General features: G+C 40.1%; 1 protein-coding gene across 1 annotated transcript in view; it reads left to right on the top strand.

The window, feature by feature from the left end:
* The window catches only part of B4GALT6 (beta-1,4-galactosyltransferase 6), a 56,245-nt gene extending 45,545 nt beyond the window's left edge, over positions 1 to 10,700 (top strand). The window contains exons 5-8 of the mRNA XM_004702931.2: positions 1,486 to 1,673; positions 5,268 to 5,390; positions 5,673 to 5,774; positions 7,049 to 10,700. Of these exons, the coding sequence (XP_004702988.1) occupies positions 1,486 to 1,673; positions 5,268 to 5,390; positions 5,673 to 5,774; positions 7,049 to 7,196 (561 nt within the window). The 3' untranslated portion in view covers positions 7,197 to 10,700. The remainder of the gene's footprint in view (positions 1 to 1,485; positions 1,674 to 5,267; positions 5,391 to 5,672; positions 5,775 to 7,048) is intronic.
* The last annotated feature ends 3,897 nt before the right edge of the window (positions 10,701 to 14,597 follow it).

Genomic DNA, 14,597 nt, shown 5'->3' with positions numbered 1-14,597 from the left:
TATGCCCAGTAGAGGGATGGCTGGGTCATAAGGTAGATCAATTTCCATTTTCTTTAGGTATCTCCAGATTGCTTTCCACAGTGGCTGTACAAATCTACATGACCACCAGCAGTGGAGGAGAGTTAAAGGAAAGTGATTTTTAAGGATGATGTTGATGTACCAGTAATGGCCGTGTGATTGAATGCCCTTTTATTCTCTTCATTGCACTTATGATAAAACAGGTGGTAAAATAAAAAGTGATGTCTAACATCACTTCAAATTAGCGCCAGGCATAAGACTGAAAAACAATCATCCTTTCCCCTGTGAGGAAGCTCTTCTGTCTGCAATGACTACACGGTGCATCCCATTTACTTCTCAGACCGTGGCTTTTATTTCGTAGTTTGGAAATGGTTTTAAGAAGTGTTTCTTCACAGGGAATCCAGGGCGGATGATCCCTTCAGGACCAGTGGTGTGAGTGGTGATACTGGGAGGGTAGAAGGAGCGTGGGTTGGAAAGAGGGAACCGATTATAAGGATCTACATGTGACCTCCTCCCTGGGAGACGGACAACAGAAAAGTGGGTGAAGGGAGATGTCGGACAGGGCAAGATAGGACAAAATAATAATTTATAGATTATCAAGGGTTCATAGGGGAGGGGGGAGTATGGAGGGAGGGCAAAAATGAGGAGCTGATGCCAGGGGCTGAAGTGGAGAGCAAATGTTTTGAGAATGATGAGGGCAATGAATGTACAAATGTGTACAAATGTGCTTTACACAATTGATGTATGTATGGATTATAATAAGAGTTGTATGAGCCCCTAATTAAATGATTAAAAAAATAAAATAAAACACTCCCCCCAAAAAGAGAAGTGTTTCTTAGTTCTTTCATTTTCTTTAGATACAGAAATAAACACTTGATTTCCAGCACATTTGAATATGTTTTCCCCAGCAGCAAAGGAAAAGGTGCAGAAAGGAAGCTGGGTTCAGTTGTAATAAATTCTAGCTGTCTTTGTTGCTAAAAATAGTCAAGGTCTTTATTATGAGCAGCAGTCGCAGTTAGGCTTCTCTGGTTTTTTGCTGTCAGAAAGAGGGTTACTGCTCTTTTGGTTCACTTTCTGTAGAAGTATAACTGCTTCTTAGCCCTGACAAAGGATGGAAGTTTTACTGAAAAACTAAGACTTTGCACTATTCCTAATGCTTTATGTTGTCTCATCATGAGTAGCCTGTTTCCTTGTGTATCTGAAGTAAAACAAGAATGTGAATTATGTAATTAAATGTGATGAATTGCTCATAGAAAGGTAATTACCGTGTTTTCTTGTCTGTTGCCAAGGTATTCAATGATGTCAGGTATAAATTTGATAAGTCTACACTGCGTATTCCACTGTCTAGTTGACTTGGGTGTGATAATTATTAGCTGACCATGACTGAGAAGTCGTAAGCTCATGTTAAAAGGTCAGCTGACGGTCTGTGTGCGTTTCTGTTTTTGTGTTTGGGTACTGTCTCTCAAGACCGGCACACAACCTTTCAACCGTGCAATGCTCTTCAACGTGGGCTTCAAAGAGGCCATGAAAGACAGTGCCTGGGACTGCGTGATTTTCCACGATGTGGACCATCTGCCTGAGAATGACCGCAACTATTATGGATGCGGAGAAATGCCACGCCATTTTGCCACAAAGCTGGATAAGTACATGTATATGTAAGTAGCGTGTCCTACTCCTGGCATTGTGTTGTATGCTTGCAAGGACCTCACTGTCTTGGTAACAGCATGACTCCTCAATCCGAGAACGTTCAAGAGCCTGACGGGCATCTCCTTGAACTCCAGGGCATCCGCCCAGAGGGTCAGGGCCTGGAGTCGCTCGTCACATCTAGGCACTTGTTTCACAGAGCGTTGAGTGTGGTGTGGTGGAAAGAGGCTGGCTTCTGTAGTCACCCAGATGTGGACTTAAATGTCGGTTCTCATCACCCCGACAGCCGTAGGACTGGATCTGTAACTTAGATCTGAACACTGGTCCATTGTTCTAGCAGAGCACATCCTGTAGGGGCTCTGGGACTGCATGGACTCTGTGCCTGACACATAGTTGGCATGTTATGCATGTTGGTGCCCTGTGCTTTTCCCCTGGACTCTGATAAATCAGGGAAGCTGCTCTCTTCTGCATTAGATCTACTTCTTCCAAAACTCTGGATTTTTTGACATGCCTTTACTAAGAGTCAAATCAGTTCATATTCTGTGGCTGGAGATACCTTTAAAGGTCTAAAATCATTGGAGGTGAGGCAGGAAGTTATATTGACGTGAAAGCGTGCAGGTCTAACCTGGGAACAAAGTCACAATTTTCACCCCCCATGGAGCAGGGGAAAGAGAAAACAGACTGGAGCCGGGAAGAATTTTCCCTCCACACAGCTCTCCTGAGTGCCCCAACCGCAAAGCAGAGTAGAGAGAAGCATAAAATCCCCATGATGTAGCCCAGTGAACTGACACGAAAACAGGAAAAGATTGCTTCTTTTGTTGGCCACTGTCTTCATTAGAAAACCCTTTCCATATGATCGCAGTGTCAGATCTCATAGGACGGTGTTAACTGTGGGAGGTCACTACGGTTCAAGATCAGGTTCTTTGCATTTCTGGAAACTTGATTGTGGTCATCCCACTGGAGTCAAATTAGAGCCAGAGTCAATGACTATTACTTAAGACAAATAATGGTTTGTAAACAGTGGGAGTCCCTGGATGTTACAGAAGATTAACACACTCAGCTTCTAATGCTGGTAAAGGTTGGAAGTTCAAGTCTACCCAGGCATGCCCGAGAAGAAGGTCCTGACAAGCTTCTTCGGAAAAGGCAGCCTTGAACCCCCTGGAGCACAGTTCTACGGGAAACTCTCGGGGTGGCCGTGAGTTGGAGTTGACTCAATGGCGCCTGTTTTTGGTGGTTTGGTTCCCCACTTTAAATCAGTATTTCTAGGTTAAATATTTAAGCACTGGAGACATTGCTTTCTAGTGAGAAAAATATTCATATCCATCTAGACAAATCACAGGACTGGTAGAATACCTTGGGAGTTTGACTGAAAATTAGAGTGAAGCTTCGAGAGAATGGAAGCAGATCAGCGGACGACTGGAGCGTGCTTCCTCCGCAGTGGATCGCCCTACCTCCTTATGGGGCCCACACTCTGCTGGCTGGTGGGCAGGAAGCCCAAGCCCCCAGGGGTAGTGAGTCTCTATTTTGAGCAGCGTCAAAGGAAATGTTACTAGAGTTTTGCTTATTGAGCTTTCTCTTCCTATATGCCAGTTTTTTTATTATACCTTCATTTTGTCTTATTTTTGTTGTTGTTGGGGATAGAGCACAAATGATTATTTCCACCAAACAACAAATGGAATTGATGTGTTCACCAATTTATGAATGTCATCAGTAAACACATGCATTTATCCATATCGATCTAATATCTCATTATGATCTCAAAAGTTGGATATTGAATAAGGAAGACCAAAGAAAAAGCAATGCATTTGAATTGTGATGCTGGCAAAGATTACTGAAAGTACCACAGACTGCCAAAAGAGCAAACAAACCTGTCTTGGAATAAGTATAAACAGAGTGCTCCTTGGAAGCAAGGATGGCAAGACTTCATCTCACGTGCGGTAGACATGTTGTCAGGAGAGACCAGTCTCTGGAGAAGGACATCGTGCTCGGTGAAGGGGAGGGGCATGGAAGATGATGAAGCCCCTCAACAAGATGAATCGGTACAGTGGCTGCAACATGGACTCAAACACAAAGCACAGTTGGGAAGATGGCGCACGATGGGGCAGTGTTTCCTTTTGTTGAACCCGTGGCCCTGTGAGTCGGAATTGACCCAGTGGCAGCTAACAACAGCAATGATTTCCTGTTTTTCCCAAACCACTGACATGGCCGAGAATAATTCTCCTGACATTGGAGACAATAGGGGCGAGGGCACTAATTGACCCTCTGGAACCTTGACCTTAACCCTGACTGGTATTCCTAAACTCAACTTCCCAACTTAACGTGTTCAAGGGAACCTGGCGAGGTCTCCTGGGAGAGCGTGGCGGTCTTTGAGATCATGGTGGCTGTTACTGTCTTCGGGTACCTCTGGCCTACCTTACGGACAAGACCACTGTCTCCTACAACCCTAGAGGTCCATGCAAGAGCTGTTCTCCCTGGTTCTGTGTACTGCACAGGAGTCTAGCTGGCAAACAGCGCTTTTTTCCTTCTAGCAAAAAGATTCATCTCTTGCTCGCTCCTCACCTTACAGACAGGTTTCCCAGCGTTCTGGTTAGATTTCTCTTAGTTTGGTTTCCGGGTTGTATGCATGGTCCTCTGATCTTTACTGGTCTTGCACACTCACCTGACCTCTGTAGGGGCTCAAGAACACCACTTTCCAGGAATATTTTGGGTCACAGGTGTTTATTCAGGACTGCAAATGTAGGGATGCTCACTCGACAGTAGATTATTAAAGATGTATTTTTGAAACATTGCCTACTTTGACAACGTCCTTGAAGTTGTGACTTTGGGAAGGGTCGAAAAAACACAACATCCACACTTTAAACATAGAAAATTCCCTAAGTAGCAGCTCATGAAAAGAAATGTACTGAGAAATACCCGCTTGTGGAGAGTATGACTTCAAACATTACAGGAATATTCAGCCCAAGTCTTCACAAGTTAGTGGCTATGCTTGTCTCTAATAATATCTATTTCTCCAAGTTTACGTAACGACATGTATAACTAAGTTCAAACAACAATTTTTTTAAAAAGGTACTGGTTTCGTACCATCTAACCAAAAGGTAGGAGAGTTAAGTCCACCAGGCAATTCAGCGAAAGGCTTCATGATCTACTTCCAAGACATCAGCCGTTTAAAACCCCGTGGAGGAGTTCTGTTCTGACATGCATGGCGCCGCCATGAATTCTACTCAGCCTGAGAGCAACTGGCTTCATATGCAGTGGACACATTTGGTTTTAGCATTGCATTGACATATATTAATGCACTTGATCAAGTTTACTTTTGATGTGAAAATGCTGCATGGTTTTGAACCCCAGGTCTTGGGTTTTATAAATAACACTACTGCCCATTACATTTTGTTTACAATGAATGGTTCATGTTCAACAGAATCCATGTGGGTGTATTGATTTCACTGGCATTTCAGTGTCTTTTGTTTCTTGGTTATAGTGTACGTGGTTTAACCAATGTCATTGTCTATATGGACAATAGGGATACATTTTGCAGATCCCAGATTTTATGTGGCAAATGGTTGCCATTTCACTTTGAGAAACTGTGCCCTGCCTTCCCTTTCCAGTCTTCCGTACAAGGAGTTTTTTGGTGGTGTCAGTGGACTGACAGTGGAACAATTTCGAAGGATCAATGGATTTCCTAATGCCTTCTGGGGATGGGGCGGAGAAGATGATGACCTATGGAATAGGTATGTTGAGCCACCTACAAAGGGCTTCATCATCGAACTTCTGTGTCGTTCATTTCTGTTCAGTACATTGTCTTCCTGTTACGAGAATGGATTCTTTTGGGGTGGAAAACGTTTGAGGTTCCTAGATTCTGTTTCGTGTGTCTCTCTTTTTTTCCTTAAGACTCCTAAAATGTGTGGCAGCATGTACATCAGAGTATTGTTTGTATTTAAATATTAATCTTATAATCCATTTTTAGTAAAATCTTAGATCTTTACATTCCATTTCCATGTATTGTGTTGTAGAGTTCACTACGTGGGATATAATGTAACAAGACCAGAGGGAGACTTGGGGAAATACAAGTCTATTCCTCATCATCATAGAGGGGAAGTCCAATTTTTAGGACGGTAAGTTTCAATATAATCTTCATTTAGCAAACCTTTTGATATCTTCAGATATGAAAGCTCTTTAATATATAATGGATAGACCTTCAAAAAAGGTCCAGTCAAAATAGTAGCTTCTGAGGCGATCTCCTGGGCTAGTTAAATTCAAGGCAGAGGTCAGCTGAGAACATTATGATAGCTATTCTGGGGGATTCCAAAGAGTAAGGGTTAATCTTGGTATATTTTCTCTAAAGATACAGGACTCAGCGTAAAGGAGTTTTAGGAAATTGGCAACTTCATTGGTGAGAAAAAGGCCAGGGAAGTGGCACTGAGGAATATTTGGTTTGTTTCATCACGACAGTGCACTTGTTCATGCTTTGATGTCGACTTTTGTGCTTTGAAGGGTGTCCTATGAGGATTTCACTGGGAAACATCACCCACTTTACAGCCCTCATCTTGCCCCTTCAGACTTGTTTTTATTCCCCAAACTCAGAGACCATTGAAAAGGATCACAGTTTGAATCCATAGAAGATACCGAAGCTGCCATTTTGACGTGATGTAAATCTAAGAGTGCTCACTTCTTTTAGGAGGGGTGAGAGAGATGGAAATGCTGCCTTCAGACGTGTGTAGCGTTAGATGGAGGAGATGTCAAGAAACAGAAGCTTCATATTTTCATATTTTTGTTTATTAAATATTTCTATGCATTTGAGCAATATCTTTGACTTAAATGTGCACGGATGTGTAGACGTACATGCTGTTTATACTAAAAGTCTCCGAATGCATTATGGCAGTTAATAGCATATTATAATATTATAAACGAATTACACAAAAGTATTTCCTTAAAGCATAAACCATTTTATTAATGAAGGTTTTCTAAGTTAGGTGATGAGGAGTCCTGCTGGTGTGGTGGTTGCTCATTGGCTGCTAACCATAAGGTCAGCGGTTTGAATCCACCAGCCACGCTGGGAGAGAGATGGGGCTTCCTCTCCCTAAAGAGTTACAGTCTTGGAAACTCCCAAGGGCAGTCTACTCTGTCTACCCGGCCCTGTAGTGTCACAAAGGTCGACATCAACTCGATGGCATAGAGCAAGAAGTTAGAAGGGTGCAAAGTAAGTGTTTAGGTGGCATTTTAAGGTGTGTAAAATGGTCCCTTAAAATAATGGTTTAGTGATACTTAATTATGCTTGAGAACCAAAACTGACAGAGAACTTCAAAGCTTTAATTATGAGAGAATGTTGAGCCTAGTTCTCATCATCTTTTTAAAACATATTTCTGATATTCTTCTTTTTCTTCCTTAGGTATAAATTACTAAGGTATTCAAAAGAACGTCAGTACATTGATGGATTGAACAATTTAATATGTACGCCAAAAATACTGGTTGATAGGTTGTATACCAATATATCTATAAACCTCATGCCAGAGTTAGCTCCAATTGAAGACTATTAAAAGAAATAGCTCTCATGGCAAGGGAAACTACAGTCCTGGGTTATAAACTCGGAGTTCTCTCTACATGGAGGTCAAGGATTGAAGGTGTCACGACTCCCTGTTCACTGAAGAGAAGTGTTTACAGTGTGGGACAAGGCCCAGCCAGCCTTCCTCCCCCATCCTACTTGGAAACATATCCCATAGTGAACACTGCAGAAGCTAAGGACCACAGCTTGAGATTGGAAGTTAAGAGAGCTACCTACACAGAAAAGATTTTTATACGACAAACAATTTACTTCAAGAGAATGCTTTATTTCTGTTCAAACTGATTTTGTACATATGTGGTGTAAATGGATGTGTTCAAATTATTAAAAACTAAGACGTTTTGCATGTAATTGGTTATGCCTTTATTTGACTTTTATAGACTTATTTTTTTTTGCATGGGAATCACGGTATAAGCTTAAGCCAGTCACTAAACAAAAGTTAACCCTTGTGTGAAATGCAGGAACTGTCAATAATTGACAGCCAATGAATACAGCAAACTATTCTACTAGTTTGGAGCGATAGGCCTGCAGCCTCTTGTATAGAAGTCACCACATTCTCAAGAGTTTTGAAGGGTAAGAAGAAAGGACCCAAGCAGCTTTTCTTCCTACCAATATTGTCTATTTGCTCCTTGCTTGCAATCTCATCAGATTTGCTAAATCACAACCATATAGTTTATGCATATTGCATGAGTATTACCAAGAAAATCTTAACAGTTGTGAGGTGACATTATATAAAGAACCTCTTTATGTTAAATGTATTTCATGTACCTCTTGTATGAGTGTCAGGGATTTTGTGCCTAAAACAATGTTCCCAAGGTTGTGTGTATTTGTACACTGTATTTTTTTTCATAGTGAACAGCACTTTTATTACTTCCAGTTCAGATGAGCCAAAAAAAAAAAAGGATCTTCTTTTAAATATTTTTTTTAAGAGAATGAGCTATGGAAAGCCCACTAATACTTATAAAAATGGATTATAGTGTTAGATTGAATGTTCTATTTTTATGAAGATAAATGCTTATTAGATTAAAATGTTTAAGTCTCAGAATCATAGAATTTCAAGTTTGGAAAGGGCTCTTAAAGTTGGCCAATTCAATTCAAACTATATAGGACTTTCAAGAAATCAACATTTTGTATTATTAAACTTCCCTCATCAAAAGTGTCATGAAGTTGCATTAAGACATAGTTATTTAAATATACTACTATTTTAATATAAAATTACATGTATCTGAAAACAAGACCCAATGCCTGACATCAAGTATATTACTTCATTTTTAAAAATCTGGGTTTTGTTTTCTCTGACAAACCCAAGCAATGCCCACCCTTACTTTGAAAATTATCAAAGTTAACCAAAGATTTCTTAAACTACTGTAAGGTATTTTCACAAATTGAAACAGAAATGGAGATGTATAAACAGATCTTCATTAGTGAGGAAGAATATCAATCACATAGAAATATTTGAGTGACCTTGGGCTCATGGCTTGTTGCTAACCTAATGTGGAAAGATGTTTATCTCAGGTCCTAAGTTTAAGTCTGAAATCTCATTCACTATGGCAACAATACTAATCACACAAATGACCACAAATCAAATCATCTAATTATTAAAATTATTGTCACTTTGAGAAAAGTAATAGTTCCCTTTTAGGATACCAAACAGAATTTTTGCACATTTATTTCTGAGAATATTTCCCCAAATGTTACATCTACTTTTTTAAAGTATGGCACTAAGAAAAAAAATACATAATGAAAAATCAAGTCTCCAGAAATATGGAGATTTTGTACTTAAGTTTCATATCTGATCATGTTTTATCGCTCATAGCCATCCAAAATTGTTTTGATTTGCTCAAATGAAAACATATGGATTGAGAATGTTAACAGGTATTGATCAAGGAAATGAGGAATAGGAACATAATTAACTGGATAGTACTTAAATATTTAAGTAGGGCTGTTTCTGTATCTGATTAAGGAAACTCGTTTTTCTTCTTTTTAATTGAAAGCTGCCTATATTTTGGTGTCTTTTCATTGTGAAATACATTTTACAGTTTCAAGAGAACTTTCTCGTGTTTCCTGTTTTCTTGGATTGAGTTGAACGGTTTTTCATTTAGGAGGGGACCCGGGTGCTCTTGGCCATTGGAAAGTTGATTTGGGGGCTCTGTTTACTGGATTTTGGTTTTCTTTCGCCTTTTGGTGTTTTGTTTCTTTCCTAAATGCAGACCTAAAATTTGTTCTTGCTTCTAAGCATTGACCTTGTATGTTTCCTAAGGCGTGGAAGAGCGTTGCCGTCTTACGAGCCCATCTATGAAGAACTATCCTGCAGATGCAGGCTGTCTTTTGATCGTGTGATCGATTTAAACATCAACATCGATTGACCGCCTTCTCAGCTCATAGGTCGTCTGACATACCTAGGATCAGGCACCATGTTCAGTGTGGCTACAGAAATAGTATTATTTCGTTTGTCAGCAAATCGATTCACCTAAGTCCAAATCTTCCTAAATTATGAAGTCCTCCTCCAATAACTTACCTATTTCTTGGTCTCAAGAAACCTGTGTGCAAGACATTGATTTCTTAGGAGGATCCCTTTGGCACTACTGGGAAGGTTGGTATGCCTTTCAAGATGAGCAGTGTTGGAGGAGGGGGTGGGGCACTGGAATGATGCAAGGAGTGCTGTACAAGCAGATGCCTACACTTTATCCTGGATTATGGACTCTAGTATATGTTTTTGATTGCCCAGGGGGTGGCACTAAGTAATTTTCTTTTTCTTTTTTTTCTGGAAAAGCAGTAGGCAAAATACGTTTGGGAACAAAATACATATGAACTAGAGAAAGAAGCCACGGTGAAGGGGCCGCTTTGTGGAAAAGCAGTAGGGGGAGTGCACATGCATTCCCTGCAAAGCTCCATCTGATTCACAGTAGATGCATCATGTCTTTGCCAAAGCTAGGGTTTAAAGATTTTGTTTTAAATATAAGTTTCTGTTTGTATTTTGTGAAACAATGTTCAGTGACAAAAACCTGTTTACAATATTATATAAATTCAAAATTATGTATTGAAAACTTGCTTATACTTATTTCCAACCAAGATTATGAATATCCATTTTAAAGCAAAATGGGGGGAAAATCCAATGCAGTATTCTCCTTTTGGAGACTTCCAACAAATAAAAGCAGCTTTTGTGTCATTGTATTTGGCCTTTGTCTATGGTCTATTTCTTTTATGTTCTTTTCAGATAAATATTAGTACTGTTGACTTACTGCCTTGGGTTTGTAAATATGCCAGTTGAGAGATCTAAAATGTTCATAGTGTTGTTTACCAGGAAGAGGAAGTGTACTTAAGATAATGTTATTTATTAAGATACAAAAGGCTTCTACATAAATGCAATGAAAAAAATGCTAGGAGTTTCTTGTACTCATATGATTTTTTTCTTTTGCTTCTCATGGCAATGTTTGTACTTTTTTATCATTGTCTTTTATGAAATATAATGTTGTAAAGACTTTGTGTGATGATGTAATTATTTTCTCACAAGAGCTTTTTTTTGGATGCTATCAGAGTTTCTTGGTTTGCTTTTGTGTTGGTTTTTTTAGCTTTTTAGTAAATTGATGAGTATCTTGGTGGACACCCAGGTTGCAACCCACATAGATGACAACATCTACTTTTTCAATAGTGTCATTTCAGGACACTTAAAGATCACTTCACAGCATTTACCTAAAAGAGATAATGTAATATATAGATATTTCCACTGATACAGTTAGTAATCTATTATTCGTTTATTATATGAAAAAGAGTATTTAAGAATTCAGTTTTAGCATACACTTTCTTCTCCCTGCTCAAGTTCAACATCCTATTTTTCAGGTATCAATTAATGATGAAGCTGTTGAAGGCAAACAGTCTTCTCTCAGAGATACCTAGATTGTGAGATCTTGACCTTTATCTGCTTAAATTATGTGTGTAATGGGTTGAGTATTATTATGTATAGGAACATTTTCTAAGGCACAGACAAATCAACATTATAAAACTTAGCTTAGTCTGCACCAATTTCCTACCTATTAATGTGTCTTTGATGAAACGTGCTCACTTAGCTTAATGATCTTACGTATTTTGTGCTGTCTTTAAATACGTGGATCTCAAATTGTTGAGCTACCTTGGCCCAAATTGTTTATTAGTTAGAGAAGGTTGCTTTTAAGGAGCATGTTCCACATTCCTCTTGATTTGTGTGACTTCAGAAAAGAGGGATTTATCACTCATCTGTACTTCAATTAAAAGAAAAAATATGAGTAGAAAAAGAAAAAACTTTCTTTCTCAACTCCTCCTTACAACATAATTGATGGTTCTGAATTTCATTGGTAACTAAATCCTACCAATCCTGTGAATTTCAGTTTTGTGTTCTGAAGGATCCTGGATATGGTCAGATTTAATCTGCTCTCAAAGGGTTTACAATTTTGCGCATGTAACTGATGATGTGAAAATACGAAGAACTATATACTGTACAATGAGGTGCTCAATTGTGTTTTATGCAAACATTACCTTTATACCTCACCAGTATAGTGTTTTATATTTCACGAATATAAGGCTAAATAAAGCATCTTGGTGGACAAAATGTATGCAGGCCTGGGCAATGACTGAGTCTGGCTTGGGCGCAGGCAGAGAATGACAGCTCTAGCACTACACTGCTGAAGATTAATTGCGATGATTGCGCCTTGCACGGGAGTTCCTGGATTTGCAGTCAACTTTAGAAGGTTGGATCGCAGGTGGAGGTTAGAAGCAATGATTCTGAAATCTGACTGATCTGAGTTTGAATTCAGGGGTCTCTTCTCACTAGTGGTGAGACCTCAGCAGATTTGTAAACCTCTGTCCTCTGCAGTGCCTTGATCTTACAGTTGAGAATGATAGTGATTATTAAAAAAAAATTGTATAAATAAGCTAACCCAATCCCAGTTAAGAGCACCTAGCCCACCTGACATACTGAACAAAAACTCATTTTAAGTCACTTTTCAATTTTCAAGCTTTTTCTTTCTTTTTTAAAATCATTTTATTGGAGGGCTCTTTCAAATCTTATAACGATCCATCATTCAGTAGTAGTAAGCACACTTGTATATATGTTGCCATCAACATTTCCAAAACACTTTCTTTCTACTTGAGCCCTTGGTATCAGCTCCCCCATTTTTCCCCTTCCTACCTTCGTGAATCCTTGATCAATGATATATTATTATTTTGTGTCCTACACTGTTGTCTCCCTTCACCCACATTTCTGTTATTTGTCACCCTTGGGTGGGGGGGTAAGTATATATCAGTGATATGTTCTTCTCCCCCACCCCCTGCCTCCACCATCCCCTACCCTCATGATATCGCTACTCCCACTACTGTTCCCGAAGGTTTGATCCTGAGTTCCATGTGAGGAGAGCTCTTCACTGTACCAATGTGTGTACTTGGGTCTAACTGGATTTGTAAGGTAGAACTGGGTCATGGTAGTGGGGGGAGGAAGCCAGGAACTAGAGGAATGATGTGTTTAGTCAGTGCTATACTGCGCCCTGGTTGAACAGTCCCTTCCTTGAAACCCTTCTGTGGGGGAATGTCCAATTGTCTATAGATGGACTTTGGGTCCCCACTTTTTATTTCTTGAGAATTGCCTTATATTGAAAGGCGGATTCATCAGTTCTCCGTAACAGCCAGTATGTGCTAAAACATAAACAAAGGGTGAAACTGATAAAAGTGCACAATTCAAATCCGCAGTAACAGCAACAAGAGGAATTGGAGCCAAAAGGAACAGGCCTTCATTTCCTTGGAAAGCTGGAACACTGCTCGTGGGAGGTCTTCGTAACCTGTCGCCTCTCTTAGTCACAAAACTGAGGAAGTTAGTTTAAGTGGACGCTGTGTGCCTCAACTCCATGCAGATTGTTGTCTCTGCTTGGGTTTTTGTGACACTGTCCCTCTGGATTTCCCTTTTTCACCCACCTCTTTTCCTTTCCTCTTCTGCTTTGTTCTTCCCTTCGCCCTGATCAATGCTCACTTTTTAGGACCACGTTCTAGCACTCTTCACTGAAGGGGTCTGCAGTCATGGAAATCCCTGTCTGGGATGTCCACATTGACAATGGAGGGCACTCACCACGTGTGGCTGTAAGCCCTTGAGATATGGTGAGTGTGACTGAGGAACTGGATTCCCAAATTTTTAAATTTTAACTTAAAGGGCCACGTTCGGACTGGGCTCATAATTGATGGCCCCAGATAGAATGGAAGAAAATGTCCACAAAAGTAAATTCTTTTTTTTTAAAAAAAGGGCAGACCTATTTGTCCAGTTGAGACCACAGAGGACTCCTCCAGACGGTCAATCTGAGATAGTCTAAACCTTGAACCCAACCTATCCCCTTAACCTTTAGTGAAATAGCACAGTGATGCACAGAACAAAAATACCCGTGAGAATGGAGCCCTAGTGTGGCAAGACCACGGCATGAGGACACAGGCTCAACATTTTCAATAAAGATGAGAGGACCCGGGGGTAGGGAAGCCAGAGGACTGCAAACAGAAATACTAGTAAGCAGAAAATATGGACACTGTGAAAATGTAATCATGTTGCTGAACAGTTTATGTGGAAATGGTCAAAATAGAAGCCAGCTCGCTGTGTGAGCTTTGACTACACATACTTTTTACATAGCTGAGTAAAAGGGCAGGGTTTCATGCAGCATGTCCTTTCACAGCTCTTAACTCCGGCCGACAGTGGGATATACACAGGAAACTCACAAACCCTACTTTTAGCTCAAAACTCTGAGCGCCTCGTCATCTCCATCTATTTGCCCATAGACACTGCAAATCCCATGTCCTGAACCGAATGTATCATGTTCCATTACAAAACCTGTTCTTCCTCAAGGAACAAATTTCTCTGTAAGTCATTCTCCCCTCTGAACAGTCGACATTTACACCTTCTACGCATCTCCAGTCCATCTGTTCTTTAGATTCCACAATTCTCCACTTCCTACCCCATTTGTTTACTATAAGCATGTGCCTTAACTCCTTTTCCATGTTGCTAAGAATTCTGTCTTCTGCACTGCTTCTACCTAGCTTAACATCTTTTAGTGGCTATCTGTTGATCCCAGTGTGTACAGATAAAGTCCAAGCATTTCTGCTTCTTATACCAGGGACTCTTCACTATAAGAATTCTGCTTGCATGGACATTGGGCCTCCACTCAAGTACTCCCTCAATGCAAGAATACTTTGTACTATTAAACTGGCATTCCATGATGCTCACCTTCCTGACACAATCGTTGAAGACGAAGTGGGTGCATGAGTAAATGTGGTGAAAAAAGCTGATGGTGCCTGTTAATCAAAAGATACAGCCACTGGAGTCTTAAAGACTTGAAGATAAACAAGCGGCCATCTAGCTCAGAAGCAACAAAGT

Source organism: Echinops telfairi, unplaced genomic scaffold (genome assembly GCF_000313985.2).
Source record: "Echinops telfairi isolate 266 unplaced genomic scaffold, ASM31398v2 ScPeMD7_7400;HRSCAF=8409, whole genome shotgun sequence".
NCBI classification, from domain to species: Eukaryota; Metazoa; Chordata; class Mammalia; order Afrosoricida; family Tenrecidae; genus Echinops; species Echinops telfairi.
This window is presented reverse-complemented; position numbering and strand designations above follow the sequence as displayed.